The sequence below is a fragment of the Rhinopithecus roxellana genome, chromosome 20 (assembly GCF_007565055.1).
Source record: "Rhinopithecus roxellana isolate Shanxi Qingling chromosome 20, ASM756505v1, whole genome shotgun sequence".
Lineage (NCBI taxonomy): Eukaryota > Metazoa > Chordata > Mammalia > Primates > Cercopithecidae > Rhinopithecus > Rhinopithecus roxellana.
The window spans coordinates 24,303,197-24,320,691 of NC_044568.1; the positions used below are offsets into that span (position 1 = coordinate 24,303,197).

The following is a 17,495-nucleotide window of genomic DNA, read 5'->3' on the forward strand; positions in this document are numbered from 1 at the left end:
AGGGCGGAAGAAAAGGCCTGCGTTGGCTACTCCCGTCTGCTAAAGGGCAGGAGGATCCCCCCACGGCAGCTCCACGCCGAGTGGCCGCGGGCGAGCAGCGGGAAAAGGGCAGCGCTGCGGAAGGAGCCTCGGGGCGCCACAGCCCCGCCGCTTAGCCAGCAGCCGGATGGCGCATGCGCGGCGCGGGCCGCGGAGTTGTGAATGGTGCGTCTTGTTTGCTGGAGTTGGAGGCGGGCGGGCTAGCGAGGAGGAGGGGTGGGGCTGCCGGGGGCGGGGTGGGCGGTGAGAGGAAGTGGCGGCGGCGGCGGCGGCGGCGGCGGCGGCGGCCGGGGGCGGCGAGAGCTGGGGCTGCGCGGGCGGTAGGCAACGGCTGAAGCGGCGGCAGCGGCGGCGTAGGTTGGGTTCGAGAGGGCGGCGGCGCTTCAGACCCCTCGAACGGCAACCCACGCGGGCGGGCGCCTGAAACAAAGGGAAGCGGGCGTCCGGGCGCCGCGGGTGGGCGGTCAGTCGGTCAGCGCGGAGCCAGCCAGCGGGTGCCCGCGCAAGCCCCGAGTGCGGCTGGCCGGCGCGGCCTCAGGGCGGGAAGATGCCGCGCGTCGTGCCCGACCAGAGAAGCAAGTTCGAGAACGAGGAGTTCTTTAGGAAGCTGAGCCGCGAGTGTGAGGTGAGGCGGGCGGGCAGCTAGGAGGCCGCAGCGCGCCCCGAGTGGGCCCGGGCGGAGAAAAGTTTGGGCGGTGCGGTCCCCGGGAGTCCCGGTCGGCGCGCCTGCGGAGGGTCAATCTCGCCGCGGCGGCCGTCGCCCGCAGCCTCTGCTTGCCTTTATCGGCGCCGCGCTGGGAGGGCGGGCGCGCGGGCGGCGCCGCGGATTTGGCTTCTGATTTCGGGCCGTCTTGCCTTGCAGATTAAGTATACGGGCTTCAGGGACCGGCCCCACGAGGAGCGCCAGGCGCGCTTCCAGAACGCCTGCCGCGACGGCCGCTCGGAAATCGTAAGTCGGCGGGCCCGGGGCGCAGATAGGGGCGCGCGCGGGTCACTTGTTGAGCCGAGCGGCCGCGGCCCAGGCCGGTTCCGGACGGCGGCGCGGCTGCCGCGGCTCCCGGAACTGAGCGGGCGCCGTCTCACTTCCTACTCGGGTTTCAAAATGCGAAACCAGACGCCGCGGGCCGGTGCTCGCGAGGAGACGCTCTCCCTGGGCCCCGCCGCGGTGGCGCGTGTCGGCCAATGGAGCACCGCGAGTGGCGCTCGAACCCGAGCCAGACTAAACAAGTGAAGGGCATTGTTTAGGCGGCGACACCGAGGAAGGGTTCAGGGTATTTGTAGCAAGCAAGCAAACCGCCATTCGGAAAAACAACCGGAGCTTCATTCAAGGTCGGCGATAGTTTGTTTCTTAGAAGGTGAGCTCTCGGTGATTCGCTATGTCAAGCGGTCTCACTCCCAGATCGCCGAGAAGAAATCTTTTCTCCAGTTATTTATTGTCCTAATAGGAAACGGGGGGAAAAGGCCCTAAAAGTGTCATTTTCTTAGAATGTTAAGCTTCAGGAGAATCAGAAATAAACCATTATCCCCATGTCTCTAGTAGGGCTGCCGTACCTAAAATGCGCAGATGGGCGAAACTCACGGTTGATCTCTAGGTCCTCGTTTTAGGAGGCAGATTTGGTGTGTCTTCACCAGACCTTGGGTTGAAGAAAAAATTTCAAGGGTCCTAGTTCCTCTCATCTCCTTTTGGTTTGCCTTGTTGGAGGTGCTGATGAGGAGAGAATGGTAGGAAGAAACCAAGAAAAGAGGTTGATTATTATTTTTTTGAGGTAGAGTCTTGCTCTGTTGCCCGGGCTGGAGTACAGTGGCTCGATCTCCGCTCACTGCAACCTCCGCCTCCTAGGTTCAAGCGATTTTCCTGCCTCAGCCTCCTGAGTAGCTAGGATTACAGGTGCCTGCCACCACGCCCGGCTAATTTTTGTATTTTTAGTAAAGACGGGGTTTCACTATGTTGGCCAGGCTGGCCTCCTGACCTCAAGTGATACGCCCTCCTCGACCTTCCAGAATGCAAGGATTACAGGCGTGAGCCACTGCGTCCGGCCTGATTATTTTTTTTTAAAGTTAAAGCGCTGTCTAATGGAATGCTGTTACTATCTGCTGGGTGACTTGGACCTATTGCATTGTCAGAGGCTTGAAGTTAGGTGCGATTTGAATTTGGGTTAACAGTAGGAAGACATATTGGAAATTTACTCCTCCCACCCCCTTTATAAAACCAGTTTATTTTTATTCAGGTATAATTCATATGCCATAGAACTCTCCCTTTTCATCACTGAACTCAAATTTAATTTTAAAGAATATTTTGATCTTTTAAGTGAAGGCTTTTTAGAATTGTAGTAGTGAGAAGATACTGGTTAAATTTATCAGGAGCTCCTGAATATTTGGTCATTAGTGCATGTTATGAAAGATAGTCTCAAGCTTTTAGCCCACTTGCAAGTTTCTTGAGTAATTGTATTATTTATATGATTGAAGTGCGTAAGACATGCTTTTAGATTTTAGCGCTGAGTGGTATAAGAAAATAATTCATTAGCTAGTGCGATGATCGTGTCATCCTTTGCCTAGGTTACCTTTTGCAAAAGGAAGGTGGTACACTTGAGGATAGAATTTCCTGGAGGTAAAGGATGCAAGTATAAAAGATAAGATACAAAGTACTTGTATTGTCAATGTTTGCTTTTTTGTTTGTCTTGAGACGGGAGTCCCGCTCTATTACCCAGGCTGGAGTGCAGCAGCATGATGTAGTCTTGGCTTGCTAGAACCTTTGCCTCCCAGGTTCAAGCGATTCTCCTGCCTCAACCTCCTGAGTAGCTGGGATTACAGGCACACACCACCACGCCCAGCTAATCTTTTTGTATTTTTAGTAGAGACGGGGTTTCACCATGTTGGCCAGGCTGGTTTTGAACTCCTGACCTTAAGTGATCCTCCCACTTCGGGCCTTCCAAAGTGCTGAGATTACAAGTGTGAGCCACTGCGCCCGGCCTTGTTTTTTTTTTTTTTAAGAGAATGGTCTTGCTGTGTGGCCTAGGCTGGGGTGCAGTGGCTGTTCACAGACATAATCATAAGGCACTACAGCCTCAAACTTCTGGGCTCAAGCGATCCTCTTGTCTCAGCCTCCCAATAGCTGGGACTACCAGGCTCGGCGTCACCATACGCCGCCCCATGTATTATATTATTACCACTATTTTTGAAAGCTGAAGTTTTTTGGAATGGTGAATCATAGCTAGTAGGGTGTTTTCTGTCATCTCAGACTTTGCTGAATGGAATTATGAATTCAACCCATGGGATATCTGAAATGCCATAATATTGTAGTAGTGTTATAGGTGGTTAGTGTTTGTCATAAATTTCTTTCCAGGATGAATTAGACATTCTAGACCTTTCCCGCTTCCAAATATCTGATCCTCACCTGAGCCCGGGAGATCGAGGCTGCAGTGAGCCATAGTCGCACCACTGCACTCCAGCCTAGGTGACAGAGTGAGACCCTGTCTCCAAAAATAAAACAAATATCTGATCCGACACATTTTATAAGTTTTAAATTTCTGAAAAGTATTAAAGGTTAAAGAAGGTAGATTGAATGCTGTGTGAGGTTTGCACTTAAGACGACACAGGTCTTATTTTGTTAAGTAATGTAACTCTTGGTATTTGGAGAGGAATTTCACATTTCCTAGTTTTTTCTCTTTCTAGTTTCCCTCCTTTAATTCAGTGTTAACCCACATTTAATTACAGGATCCTTAGCTCCGAGAGGGTGGAGACCTCATTAATTCTGTATAAACTCCTCTGGATACAGGTATTTTGCACAATACCATAGGTACTTGATTATTTGAATTTAGAGGCTACTTAATTTAATGCCTGAAATTTATCTTATGACTTACGAACAGGCCATGGTTTCTTTCTATTTGGCTGTGGAAAAAGGCATTATTTTGCCTGTTTTGACAGCAGCCATAAATGGCAAGAATATCCACAGTTCTCAAAACTATTTCCAACCTTTCTCCTGCCCCAGTTGTCCTCTTCTTATTTTGAATGTCTCCTTAATGTATCAGTGAGGTAAATGAAGAATTTGTTCTGCTTTTGCCTAGGTTGGAGTGCAGTGGCACGATCTCGGCTTACTGCAACCTCCGTCCCCCAGGTTCAGGTGATTCTCTTGACCCAGCCTCCGGAGTAGCTGGGATTACAGGCATACACCACCACACCCGGCTAATTAATTGTATTTTTAGTAAAGATGGAGTTTCACCATGTTTGCCAGGCTGGTCTCGAACTCCTGACCTCAGGTGATCCACTCACCTCGGCCTCCCAAAGTGCTGGGATTACAGGCGTGAGCCACCACTCCCAGCCTCATTTTGCATTTAGATGTGAAATAATTTAAGGATGTGTTGATCATCTCTCTTTAACTATAAAACTCAGTCAGCCCCCTTATTTTATGCCCATTGAGTTTTTAACTCTAAAACCTAATCAGCATTAAATAAAAGTGAACACGAGTAGAAGAATCTATGGTAGAATCTGATTTATTCTTTTTTTGAGACTGGATCTCACTCTGTCACCCAGGCTGGAGTGCAGTGGTGCCATTTCCGTTGGCTGCAACCTCCGCCTCCTGCTTCCGCCTCCCGACTAGCTGGGATTATAGGCGCCTGCCACCATGCCTGTCTGGTGTTTTTGAATTTTTAGTAGAGATGGGTTTCACTGTGTTGGCCAGGCTGGTCTCCAACTCCTGGCCTCAAGTGATCTGCCTGCTTCGGTGAGCCACTGCACCCAGCCTTGATTTATTCTTATGAATTTTTTTTTTTTTGAGATGGAGTCTCGTTCTGTTGCCCAGGCTGGTGTGCAGTGGCCCGATCTCAGCTCACTGCAAGCTCCGCCTCCTGAGTTCACATCATTCTCCCGCCTCAGCCTCCCAAGTAGCTGGGACTACAGGCACCTGCCACCATGCCTGGCTAATTTTGTTTTTGTATTTTTAGTAGAGACAGGGTTTCACTGTTTTTTTTTTTTGTTTTTTTTTTTTTTTTTTTTTTTTGAGACAGTGTCTCATACTGTCTGCTAGGCTGCAGTGCAATGGCAAGATCTTGGCTCACTGCAACCTCCGCCTCCTGGGTTCACACGATTCTCCTGCCTCAGCCTCACGAGTAGCTGGAATTACAGGCCCACACCACCACACCCAGCTAATTTTTTGTATATTTAGTAGAGATGGGGTTTCACTATGTTGGCCAGACTGGTGTCGAACTTCTGATCTCGTGATCTGCCTGCCTTGGCCTCCCAAAGTGCTGGGATTACAGGCTTGATCCACCGCACCTGGCCTATGCTTACCAATTCTTATGTAGTAAGAGTGTTGGAGATGTCTTCAACACTAATAATCAATTGAAGAAAAAATATTTATGAGAAGTGTGGTTACTCTATGGTGAGAAGAGTAAAAACTAATACATATTTCTAATTCTGAAGATTGAATGGTAAAAAGTATGTTGGATTGGCACAAGGTGTGCTATTTTATAATTTGTGAAACCTATAAAACATAAGACAACCTGGAAATCTTAAATATAGGCGTCATACCAGTGTAGCATTTTAATGTTTTCATTTTGTTTCTTTTTTTCTTTATTTTCCTATGACAATGTTGACACCATATTAATATTTTGGAACAGACTTTTTCCAACTCTTACGTATATGTAGGTATCTCATTAAAAGAGTTCCATGGTCAGATAAGTTTGGAAAATGCTTTTCTAGAATGATCTGTGTTTACCACTTCTGTCTCAGAGAGCAATCTTTATGAGGTAATGGACATATAGTGATGAAGCAGGAAATCTCTTCTGAGGTTGGCATCAAGACAGGAGATGAGGTAATACGATCTGCAGAGTGTCTTGGCACAGAGCTGATTTGGGGTACACTGGAGGTGGAAGGATTTGCTACTAGGTGAATACTGAAGAAGCACACCACAGGGATTTTGACACAGGGCATTCATTCATGTGCTGAGTTTTTTCTGCCACCACTCTGCTCTAAGAATTTCATCATCTGAAGCTGAAAAAGTTGACTTTCTTGTTGAACTTAAAGTTATTTCTCATATCATTCAGCAAACATTTTCGTAACATTTACTTGGTACTGTTTTAAGCACTTTACAAATAATTAATTTGTGAGGAAACTGAGGTATGCTTCAGGTCATACAGCCTGGGCAGTTTCCCTCCCAGAAACTCCTTTTTTGTTTAAACTAGTGTTGGGGGATTTTAAGACTTATGCTCATAGTGCATGGGAAGTTTTTTTTTTGTTTTTTTTTGTTTTTTCTTGTTTTTGAAATGGGTCTCACCTGGTTGTCCAGGCTGGACCACAGTGGTGCGATCTTGGCTCACTGCATGCAACCTCTGCCTCCTGGGTTCAAGTGATTCTCCTGCCTCAGCCTCCCAAGTAGCTGGGATTACAGTGTCTGCCACCACGCCCAGCTAATTTTTTGTATTTTTAGTAGAGACAGGGTTTCACCATGTTGGCCAGGCTGGTCTTGTACTCCTGACCTCAGGTGGTCCACCTGTCTCACCTCCCAACGTGCTGGGATTACAAGCGTGAACCACCACTCTTGGCCTGAAAGATTTTTAAAAATGATGTTGTAATATTGATGTTAGTTCAGTTTTTATGCATATAAAACATTTACCACATGAAAATGGTACCCCAGTTGATTAGGGAAATGCCATCAAAGAGGTTTAGAGATTTAGCATTTAGGGTTGACAAGTGTACCGACAGTGCCAGTAATAGAAATAGGAAGGATAATTTTTACCTCTAAAGAATCTAAGCTGTTAACCATCGGGAAACTATTGGATAGCCAAATTGGTTGATGGCTTTAAACAAATTGCCCCAAATGGGAACCTCTTGATTTGAGATGAAGACTGTGTGCATGGAAACAAATTATGCTTCCGAACTCAATTAGTAGAATAAACCAAACAAAAAACTTTTTTTTGAGACAAAGTCTTGCTCTGTCACCAAGGCTGTAGTGCAGTAGTGCGATCTTGGCTCACTACAAGCTCCGCCTCCCGGGTTCACGTCATTCTCCTGCCTCAGCCTCCCAAGTAGCTGGGACTACAGGTGCCCACCACCACGCCTGGCTAATTTTTTGTATTTTTAGTAGAGAGGGGTTTCGCCTTATTAGTCAGGATGGTCTCAATCTCCTGACCCTGTGATCCGCCTGTCTCGGACTCCCAAAGTGCTGGGATTACAGGTGTGAGCCACCCCGCCTGGCCACAAAAAACACTTTCTGGTTTCAACAAGGAAGAGTTTACATTTAGATGATGAAAAATGTATTTTTTCAAAAATGCTTTTACTTTTTTTCTTAATTTCCTTTGGGAAAGGGGTAATGTCTTTGTTTTTTGCATGAGGGAAATATAGAGGTAACTTGCTCAAGGGCTACATAAAATGACACTTCATTGAAATGGTTTTAGATCGTTCCATCTGTTGAGCTCTAACATCCAAATCTTTTATAAATATTAGATGAATACTTTTCTCTCCGTTGTAGTCGGATCAAGTTCTCCTAAAGTCAAATATTAGAAAAGACATACTTTAAAAAATCATCTAGGGTTTTAGAGAGTATCTAGGGTTTTAGATATCCCATGCCGATGTATGGTTTATCAGAGGAGAGACGGAAATTCCAAGTGCATTTTTTATGTACTACCTGCCATGCAGTGTTTCTTTCAGCAAGAGAAATCAAGGAAAATTAAAGTGTCTCATTTATACAACTTTAAATTGAGGTTTTCTTTAAAATTCAAAATCTTTAGATTTTCAGTGATTTTTACATTTAAAAATAGAAGTTTTTAAATGCAAGGATGGATGGTGGCTTCTGGTTAGACATTAGCAGTGTGAGATCCTAACGTCAGCAAAAAATGACCTGAAAGAAAGTATTGATTCCATGTCTGATTTTATATTAAGCAGCCAATGGCAAATGTCCTCAAAATGGAATCAGATGTTTGTAACTTAATACTTAAGAAAAATGATGAGTGCATGTTTTTTTACTTTTAAGTATTCTCTGTGCTGCCTGACTTAAGACATAAACTGATGTAAAAATAAATGACTGCCTGCATAATTTATGTAATGTCCTGCTCCTGATCCTGTTTGTATTGATTTTTCTAAAAGGCTTTTGTGGCCACAGGAACCAATCTGTCTCTCCAGTTTTTTCCGGCCAGCTGGCAGGGAGAACAGCGACAAACACCTAGCCGAGAGTATGTCGACTTAGAAAGAGAAGCAGGCAAGGTAGGAAACGTTTCTTTGCAATTTAAAATACTGTGAGTTGTTTTGTTAGAGATTATTTGGTAATTTACATTTTAATGAAGATCACAGATCTGATTACATCAGCATATGCTCAGATTTGCTTTCATTCCATGTTATAAGGATGTAATATAAATTTTTTTTTTTTTGACGGTGTTACGCTCTTGTTGCCCGGGCTGGAGTGCAATGGCGTGATCTCGGTTCACTGCAACCTCCGCCTTGCAGTTTTAAGCGATTCTCGTGCCTCAGCCTCCTGAGTAGCTGGGATTACAGGCACCCACCACCACACCTGGCTAATTTTTGTATTTTTAGTAGAGATGGGGTTTCACTGTGTTGGCAAGGCTGGTCTCGAACTCCTGACCCCATCATGTGCCCTCCTCTGCCTCCCAAAGTGTTGGGATTACAGGCGTGAGCCACTGTGCCCGGTCAATATAATTTTTTAAAACCACTGTTAAACTTTTATATCACTCCATTCCTAATTTTATGTACATGATATTTGTCATAGAACATTCTAACCCTTAAGAAAAGTAACAGAACAATTTCTTTAAAAGTTTGACAATATATATTTTGTTTACAAAAATATATGTAAGTATAGTGCTATAAAAATAAAATTAAGAGGTGAATGGAAAGAAAAGCTCTCTAGGTTTAAAAATTAATAGTATTTAGAAATAGCTCATAGGTAACTTTTTAATTCCATTAACAGAGCAAATTTACATTTGAGAAAAAACAATGTGAAAATTTTAACTTGGAAATACGTATTTTTTGTTTTGAAAAAAAGTTTCCGGGAACATGTCTTACAGTTTTGATGTTAGAAGTTTAGATTAAAGATACAAAAATATAGGTAAAATGTTTAAGCTGAGAGCCTTATTTCAAGTCTGCATTAAATGTATTATGATTTTGATTTGGGTGATTTTTTTTGTTTGTTTTTTTGAGATGGAGTCTCTCTCTGTTGCCCAGGCTGGAGTATAGTGGCGTGATCTTGGCTCACAGCAACCTCCACCTCCTGGGTTTTAAGCTGTTCTCCTGCCTCAGCCTCCTGAGTAGCTGGGATTACAGGCGTGTGCCACCACGCCCGGCTAATTTTTTGTATTTTTAGTAGAGACAGGGGTTTCACCATATTAGGCAGGCTAGTATTGAACTCCTGACCATGTGATCTGCCCGCCTCTGCCTCCCAAAGTGCTGGGATTACAGGAGTGAGCCACTGCACCTGGCCTGGTGAAATTTTAATGAATAGCATCTTGGATTGGTTGATCCCTGATTGAGAAGTCAAGGAGTTGACTTCTTGAAATAAAATTTTTAAAGAAGAAACACTCTTTTAAATCTAGTTTTATACTCAAAACACCCTTTTGGATCCAGTTTTATACTCATTATTTTTTCTGGGTTTGTTTCGCAGTGTGTTTTCGTACTTGTTTTTATCAACTTACTAAGTTAGTTTTCTAAGTGTCATCATGAATGGCATAACCTGCCACATTTATGTAACATGTGAGAAATGTCTAACTATTCCTTTGAGAAAATTAAAAGGTTTTTGTATTAGGAAAAAGATTTTTAATCTTGTGTGTGTATATATGTGTATGTATACATATATATACGTGTATATGTATATGTGTATAGTGTGTATATATGTGTATATATGTATACATAAAATTAAGAATTTTTTGTTTTCTCCAGTTTTATGGAATTAGATTTGATCTTTTGTGCATGACAAAACAATCTTTGAATTGGAAAAGGGAAAATAGATTATAAGATTTTAAAAAATGAGTAATAAGTAGTTTGCTTTCCTGTGTATTAGTTTGTTTGCTTGAAAAACTAAAAGTGAACTGTTCCAGATTTTACTATTTGGTAATTATTACACAGTATATAAGGAAGAATTTGAGAAGTCCTTGTAGGATTGTTGTTTTTTTGGTCCTTCTGATGCACGTATGTGTGACCATTGAAATTATTATTTTTTCTTGTTTGAATACTTCCTTAAAGTTTGTTTAATGTGGTAGCTCAGATTCTAAAGACATAAACCAAAAAAAAAAATTTTTTTTTTTGTCAGCTTTAGCCCAAAACTATTTTAATGCTTCAAGAGCATCATCTCAGTGTTACTGAGGTCTTCCAGTATTTAGTAACAAATAAATGGGTTGTTAACGCTACCAAAAGTTAAATTTGCTTGAATTAATTTAATGATACTGCTTCACTAGTGTGAACACCACATTATCCTTGGACTTAAGCCATTGAGATGTTTTTAGTTATATGACCAAAAATAACAAAAATGTGAGATTGTTTGTTATAGTACAGTCATGTGTCGCTTAATGGCAGGGATATGTTCTGGGAAATGTGTTGCTAGGTGATTTTTATCATTGTGTATATATAGAGCATACTTACACAGACCTAGATGGTATAGCCTGCTACACACTTAGGCTACATAGTATAGTCTGTTGCTCCTAGGCTACAAACCTGTACTGTACAGCATGTTACCGTACTGAATACTGTAGTCAACTGTAACACAATGGTAAGTATTTGTGTATCTTAATGTATCTAAACATAGAAAAGACATGGTAAAAATACAATATTAAAAAAATGGCTTTGAATGGAGCTTGCAGGACTGGAAGTTGCTGTGGGTCAGTCACTTGAGTAAGTGGTGAATGAATGTGATTCTGTAGGTTTTATAAACACAGTATGCTTAGGACACACCAAATTGCTTATAAAAATTAAGCAATTGCACTACAATGTTAAAATAGCTATGATGTCACTAGGCAATAGGAATTTTTCAGATTCATTATAATCTTACAGGACTACTGTCATGTATGATCCATTGTAGGCTGAAACATTGTTAAAGCAATGCATGAATGTATTAAAAAGATCTGTTTTAATTCTATTAGGAAGAATGGTAGAACTGATACAAGCTATTAGGAAATGTACATTTTTAAAATACTGGTTTTTAGAAGTTTTTTTCTGTGAAGGGACAAATGTGAATGTTTTCAGTTTTGCAGGCTTTCAGTCTCTGTCACAACTACTCATCTCTGTAACTACTTAATTCTGCTGTTGTGGTGTGAAAGGGCCCTAGACAATATGCAAACAATTGAGTGTGGCTGTGTTCCATAAATGATGACACTGGTAGAAATCAGTATCTTTCCCTCAGATATAAATCTGTAAATGTTATGCATAGATCCTGTATTTCTCAAATAAAATTTTGCCAACATCTGTACTACTTCTGTACTTTTTTTCTAGGATAAAAAGCATTTTAAGGCAAAAACTCCTGCTGCACTGTTCCATGCCACTGTAATAAAGTTCTCCAGTGAATTTGGAGAAAAGGCATTGCCCTGTGTTTTCTCATCCATAGAGCTCAGACTGTGGGGTCTCGAATTTCTTTTCTCTTTTTATGGTCTGTTTCTTATAACCATTAGGTTTTGTTTCTGTCCCCACAGGACTAGGACTGGAAGCAAAGAAAATTGAAGGAACTTCTCCAAATGTTAATTATCTGCCTCTGTTCCTTATTTTGGATTCCATATCAGTGTCTTCTTTCATATTCTTTCATCTGAGTTACCTCCTGAAGCAGCTTAGTTCTCGTCCCGTTCATATGCAGCTTTGAGGAACTATAGTTGTTAAGGCTTTAGAGTTAGGCAAAATTGAGTTAAGTTCTGGCTTCTGCATTTACTATGATGTAACTTTGGGCATGTTTAATTATTATAATCCTCAGTTGTAAAATGAGATTAATGGATACTTCCCAGGGTTGCTGTTGAGAGTAACTGAAATAGTGTATATAAAGTCTTTAACCACTGCTGTACCTGTCACAGTTATCCAAAAATTTATTCATTCAGAAGGTCTTTGTTGAACACATGTTACGTGTACTGAGCATCGTCCCAGGTATTTGAGATACATCAGTGAACAAAGCAGAGATCCTTAATGGACAATATACATAATAAGTTATGTAATAGCTTACAAAGTGACAATAGCTTTGGGAAAAAGGAAAGGTATTATAGGATAAGGGTGATCAATGAGCAGGAACGTTTGCAGTTTTAAATTAGGTGGTCTGGGTAAGGAAGATCATACCTGAACCAAGACACAAAGGAGGTTAGGGAATGGTGAGCCGTGCAGGAGTTGGGGGTGGGGGAGAGATGTTCCAGACAGAGGAAACAGCCATTATAAAGGGCCCCAGAGTGGCACCCTGTGTTGGATCAACAGCAAGCAGGCCATTGTGGCTAGACTAGACTGTGAAAGAAGTTGTAGTAGATGAAATCAGAAATAATAATGAGCCAGTGCATGTGACCATGGTAGGCCATTATAACCACATGGGATTTTTATTCTGAGTGAGATGGGGAATAGTTTTGAGTGTTTAGTTTGCTTATTTTTATTTTTATTTTTTTTTGAGGCGGAGTCTTGCTCTGTCACCCAGGCTGGAGTGCAGTGGCCAGGATCTCAGCTCACTGCAAGCTCCGCCTCCCGGGTTTACACCATTCTCCTGCCTCAGCCTCCCCAGTAGCTGGGACTACAGGCGCCCGCCACCTCGCCCGGCTAGTTTTTGTATTTTTGGTAGAGATGGGGTTTCACCGTGTTAGCCAGGATGGTCTCGATCTCCTGACCTCGTGATCCGCCCGTCTCGGCCTCCCAAAGTGCTGGGATTACAGGCTTGAGCCACTGCGCCCGGCCTAGTTTGCTTATGTTTTAGGTACAGGGTCTTGGTATGTTGCCCAGGGTGACTCAAACTCCTGGACTCAAGTTATCCTCTTGGTCACCTTCCGAAGTAGCTGAGAGTAAAGGCATGCTCCTGCAGCTGGCTTTTGAGCAGATGAATGATACGACCTACGTTAGGTTTTGACAGACTAATGCTAGCTGCTAGGTTAATAATAGATTATAGAGGGCAAAAGTGAAGCAGGCTATTGCAGTAATCTTGGTGAGAGGCCAGGGTAGTAGCAGTAGAGGTAGTGAGAAATGGTCATATCCTGGATGTATTTTGAGATAGAGACAACAAGATTTGCTTATGGATTGGATATGGCATGTGAGAAAGAGAAGAATTAAGAATGACTCTAACTTAGGCTGAGGCAGGAGAATTACTTGAACCTGGGAAGGGGAGGTTGCAGTGAGCTGAGATCGTGCTGCTGCACTCCAGCCTGGGCAACAAGAGTGAAACTCCATCTCAAAAAAAAAAAAAAAAGAATGACTCCCACTTTTTGGCTAGAGAAACTGGGAATATGGGGTTACTGTCATCCGGGCTGGGAAAACTGGCTGAAACAATTTTGAGCAGCAGGTTAGGTCTGTTTAGGGCATGTGAGCTTGTGGTGGGAGCTTGTTATTGCAGCTTGTTTCCTTACTTTTTTTTTTTTCTTCAAGAGAGAGGGTCTCGCTCTGTCATCCAGGCTGGAGTGCAGTGGTGCGATTATAGCTCACTATAACCTCAAACCTCAAACCTCAAACTCCTAGGCTCAAGAGATCCTCCTGCCTTTTTTTTACCCCCACAAAACAAGGTCTCATTCTCTTGCCAGGCTGGAGTACAGTGGCGCCATCATGGCTCACTGCAGCCTCAATCTCCCAGGCTCAGGTGATCCTCCCACCTCAGCCTCCCAAGTAGCTGGGACCACAGCATCTCACCTGTAACCCCATCACCACCATGCCTGAAGTTACTTTTGTATTTTTTGTGGAGATGACGTTCTGTTATATTGCCTAGGTTGGTCTCGAACTCTGGCCTCAAGTGATCCTCCTGCCTTGGCCTCCCAAAGTGCTGGGATTACAGGCTTTAAAAAAAAAAAAACATTTGTTTCTAAGTGTTTCATTATTTTTTCTGCCTCAGTCTCTTGACTCACTAGGACGACAGGTATTTGCCACCACATCTGGCTAATTTTTAAATTTTTTTGTAGAGAAAATAATTATGCTCAGGCTGGCCTCTAACTCCTGGCCTTAAGCAATCCTTCCACCTTGACCTCCCAAAGTACTAGGATTACAGGCGTGGGACACTGCGTCCAGCCTGAGTTTTAACAAATGTATGCACCCATGTAGATGCTACCACAGTCAAGATATATTTCAGTTCCCCCCCGCAAAGGTTTCCTTGTGCCCCTTTGCAGGAATCTGGGACCGGCTGGACTGGGTGGTTCTGCCTCAGTGTCTCTGATGAGGTTGCAGTCAAGCTTTTGCCTGGGACTATGCAGTCTCTGAAGACTTGACTAGAACTGAAGGATCTGCCTGTTGGTAGGTGGCTTCACTTCCTAGCCATGCTTCTCCATAGAGAGAAAAAGAGTGAAGCCACTATGCCTTTTATTTATTTATTTATTTATTTATTTATTTATTTATTTATTTATTTTTTGAGACAGAGTCTTGCTCTGTCACCCAGGCTGGAGTGCAGTGGAGTAATCTCAGCTCACTACAACCTCTGCCTCCCGGGTTCAAGCAATTGTCCTTCCTCAGCCTCCCAAGTAGCTGGGATTATAGGCATACGCCACCACATGTGGCTAATTTTTGTATTTTTAGTAGAGATGGGGTTTCACCATGTTGGCCAGGCTGGTCTCAAACTCCTAACCTCAGGTGATCTGCCTGCCTCAGCCTCCCAGTGTGCTGGGATTATAGGTGTGAGCCAGTGCGCCCAGCCCACCGTGCCTTTTATGATCTATTCTTTAAGTCACTTTCATACCTTTTATGATCTATTATTTGAGTCACTTATTGCTTAGTCTGTTCATTAGAAGCTGGTCACTAAGTCTAACCCACATTCAACAGGGAGAGAGGTGTTCACACACACAGGGGTGTGAATACCAGGAGGCTGGGATCATTGAGGCCATCTTAGAGGCCGGCTACTATAATACTCACTTAAATTTAGTGAACTCAGAAAAAATTGAATCCTAATAGAGCGGAAACAAAAAGCTCTATATTCTCTATTATTTGAAATACAGTTTTATGATTTAAGAAAATGGGCTCCAAGAAATTAGTCCTTTTATTCGTTCTGTTGCTATTGTGGCTGTAGAATATTTTCAAATCAAGGACTTCCATAAGAAAGGTCTGTTAACGGGTGTCTGATTATAAGTACATACCTTACATATGACCAAGTCAGAGCACAGAATTTTATAATCTATCCTTCAGATATATTTGAAACTATTATACCCAGGTACCTGGTGAGCTGCCTACATTGGCTCTTAATAAGGATCTTTCTCAGAAATGGTTTAAACTAATACAATATAGTAGAAAGAGCTCTAGATTTGAGTCAAGACAATCGTAACTGTTTTCCTTAACATGTAAGTGAGGATCAGAATGTTTGCCCTATTCATGTGCGTCATGTGAGAATTAAATGTAGTACCGGAATATGTGAAAATGCCTTTTAAATTATAAACACCTATCCACAGTTAGACTATTTGATGGTTCTGTAGGGTGAGATTATAGCTAACTGATTGATAGAGTGTTTGTGCTATAGTGTGCCTTAGGTAAGCTTCATGTCAGGTAGTTGAAAAATGTTGGGGCCGGGCGCGGTGGCTCAAGCCTGTAATCTCAGCACTTTGGGAGGCCGAGACGGGCGGATCACGAGGTCAAGAGATCGAGACCATCCTGGCTAACATGGTGAAACCCCGTCTCTACTAAAAAATACAAAAAAAACTAGCTAGGCAAGGTGGCGGGCGCCTGTAGTCCCAGCTACTCGGGAGGCTGAGGCAGGAGAATGGTGTAAACCCGGGAGGCAGAGCTTGCAGTGAGCTGAGATCCGGCCACTGCACTCCAGCCTGGGCAACAGAGCAAGACTCCGTCTCAAAAAAAAAAGAAAAAAGAAAAATGTTGGAACACTACATCTTTCCCAAGTGTTCCATCCTGGTGTGTTACAAACACTGGCAGCCAAAATGTTCTTAATCCTTCTTTACATTAATTTAGCTGTCAAAAGACAAGGGAAAAGCAACTAATCAGAATTTAAATCATTCTTTTTAAAATTGTATAGACCAAACAACTCCAATTCCTTTTATCTTTCCTCTTTTTTTTTTTTTTTTTTTGAGATGGAGTCTCGCTCTGTCGCCCAGGCTGGAGTGCAGTGGCCGGATCTCAGCTCACTGCAAGCTCCGCCTCCCTGGTTCACGCTATTCTCCTGCTTCAGCCTTCCGTGTAGTTGGGACTACAGGTGCCCACCACCGTGCCCGGCTGATTTTTGTATTTTTTAGTAGAGATGGGGTTTCACCGTGTTAGCCAGGATGGTCTCGATCTCCTGACCTCGTGATCCGCCTGTCTCGGCCTCCCAAAGTGCCGGGATTACAGGCTTGAGCCACCGCGCCCGGCCTATCTTTCCTCTTAGGACTTATTTCCATTTACTTTTATTTCAAATAAATGCAAGTGATTATGGTTGACCATAAATTGTTAGTCTTGAGTGGTCAGATGAATGGTTTTTACATGTATTCTGTATCTCATAAAGCTTCATTGGTATTTTGAAGTAATGATTGGATGTACTGACTTTGCAATACCAGTTAATGACTTTAAAGATAAGGGGTATGAAAATCATTTCACAAAAGGAAGAAAATGAACTTTACAGTGGTACTGTTCTTTTTTTTGTGTGGAAATTGAATATGCTATCTAGTTTTTACCACATGGACCTCAGAAAAAGAGAGGTTAAACTTTTTTATGGTTTACATTCCTGTTTATAGCTTGTGATTTTAATTGATAGTCAAATACATTAATATCAGACATCCAGAAGTATTTATAAAGTATATGTCATTAGAGTAGCTACTTTTAAAATTTTTGAGAAGTTGTATTTTTTTTCTTTGTGGACTTTTATACTTAAAAGTCTTTTAATTTATTTTTGTGAGCGTGAAATGAAGCAAAATCTAACAACATTGGATTTAATGAGTGAGGACAGAATTTTATTTTAAATGGCCTTTTCTAATAAAGGTCTATGACTCTGCTTCTTCTGGAACCTTTTATGCACTTGCCTGCAGGATCTTTGTCCCAAAATAAATATTGTGTTTGTTTATATACCATCCACAATTTGGCACAGTTTACAGGACTTCTTGATGTTAGCTTTGAGAAATCCCTATTTAAACTCAAGAAGTTCCTTCTCTGTAGATAGCCCAGTCGTTCCAAATAAAAGATCTCTGTGGCAAAGCTTTGGAGTGTGATTTTCTTTGAGAGAAATTGAGGCAGCTTTACAAATACCTTGTCACATCTGGATTTTAAGTATTTCAGTTCAACTAAAATATGAATTGACAGCACTTAGTTACTGACAGTTTAGGTGTATTGAAATCTGGTTTTAAAAAATGTTTTAGGTATACTATAATATTCTAATAATAACTGAATCATACAATTTAGAACTG

General features: G+C 42.5%; 1 protein-coding gene across 3 annotated transcripts in view; it reads left to right on the forward strand.

The window, feature by feature from the left end:
- The first annotated feature begins 287 nt into the window (after positions 1 to 287).
- The window catches only part of CBFB (core-binding factor subunit beta), a 77,552-nt gene continuing 60,344 nt past the window's right edge, over positions 288 to 17,495 (forward strand). For 2 of the 3 annotated variants that reach the window (XM_010355149.2, XM_010355148.2), the window contains exons 1-3: positions 292 to 664; positions 902 to 988; positions 8,119 to 8,235. In XM_010355149.2, the coding sequence (XP_010353451.1) occupies positions 587 to 664; positions 902 to 988; positions 8,119 to 8,235 (282 nt within the window). In that variant the 5' untranslated portion in view covers positions 292 to 586. Of the gene's footprint in view, positions 665 to 901; positions 989 to 8,118; positions 8,236 to 17,495 lie in introns of all 3 variants that reach the window. The other variant, XM_030925214.1, reaches the window with a different exon arrangement.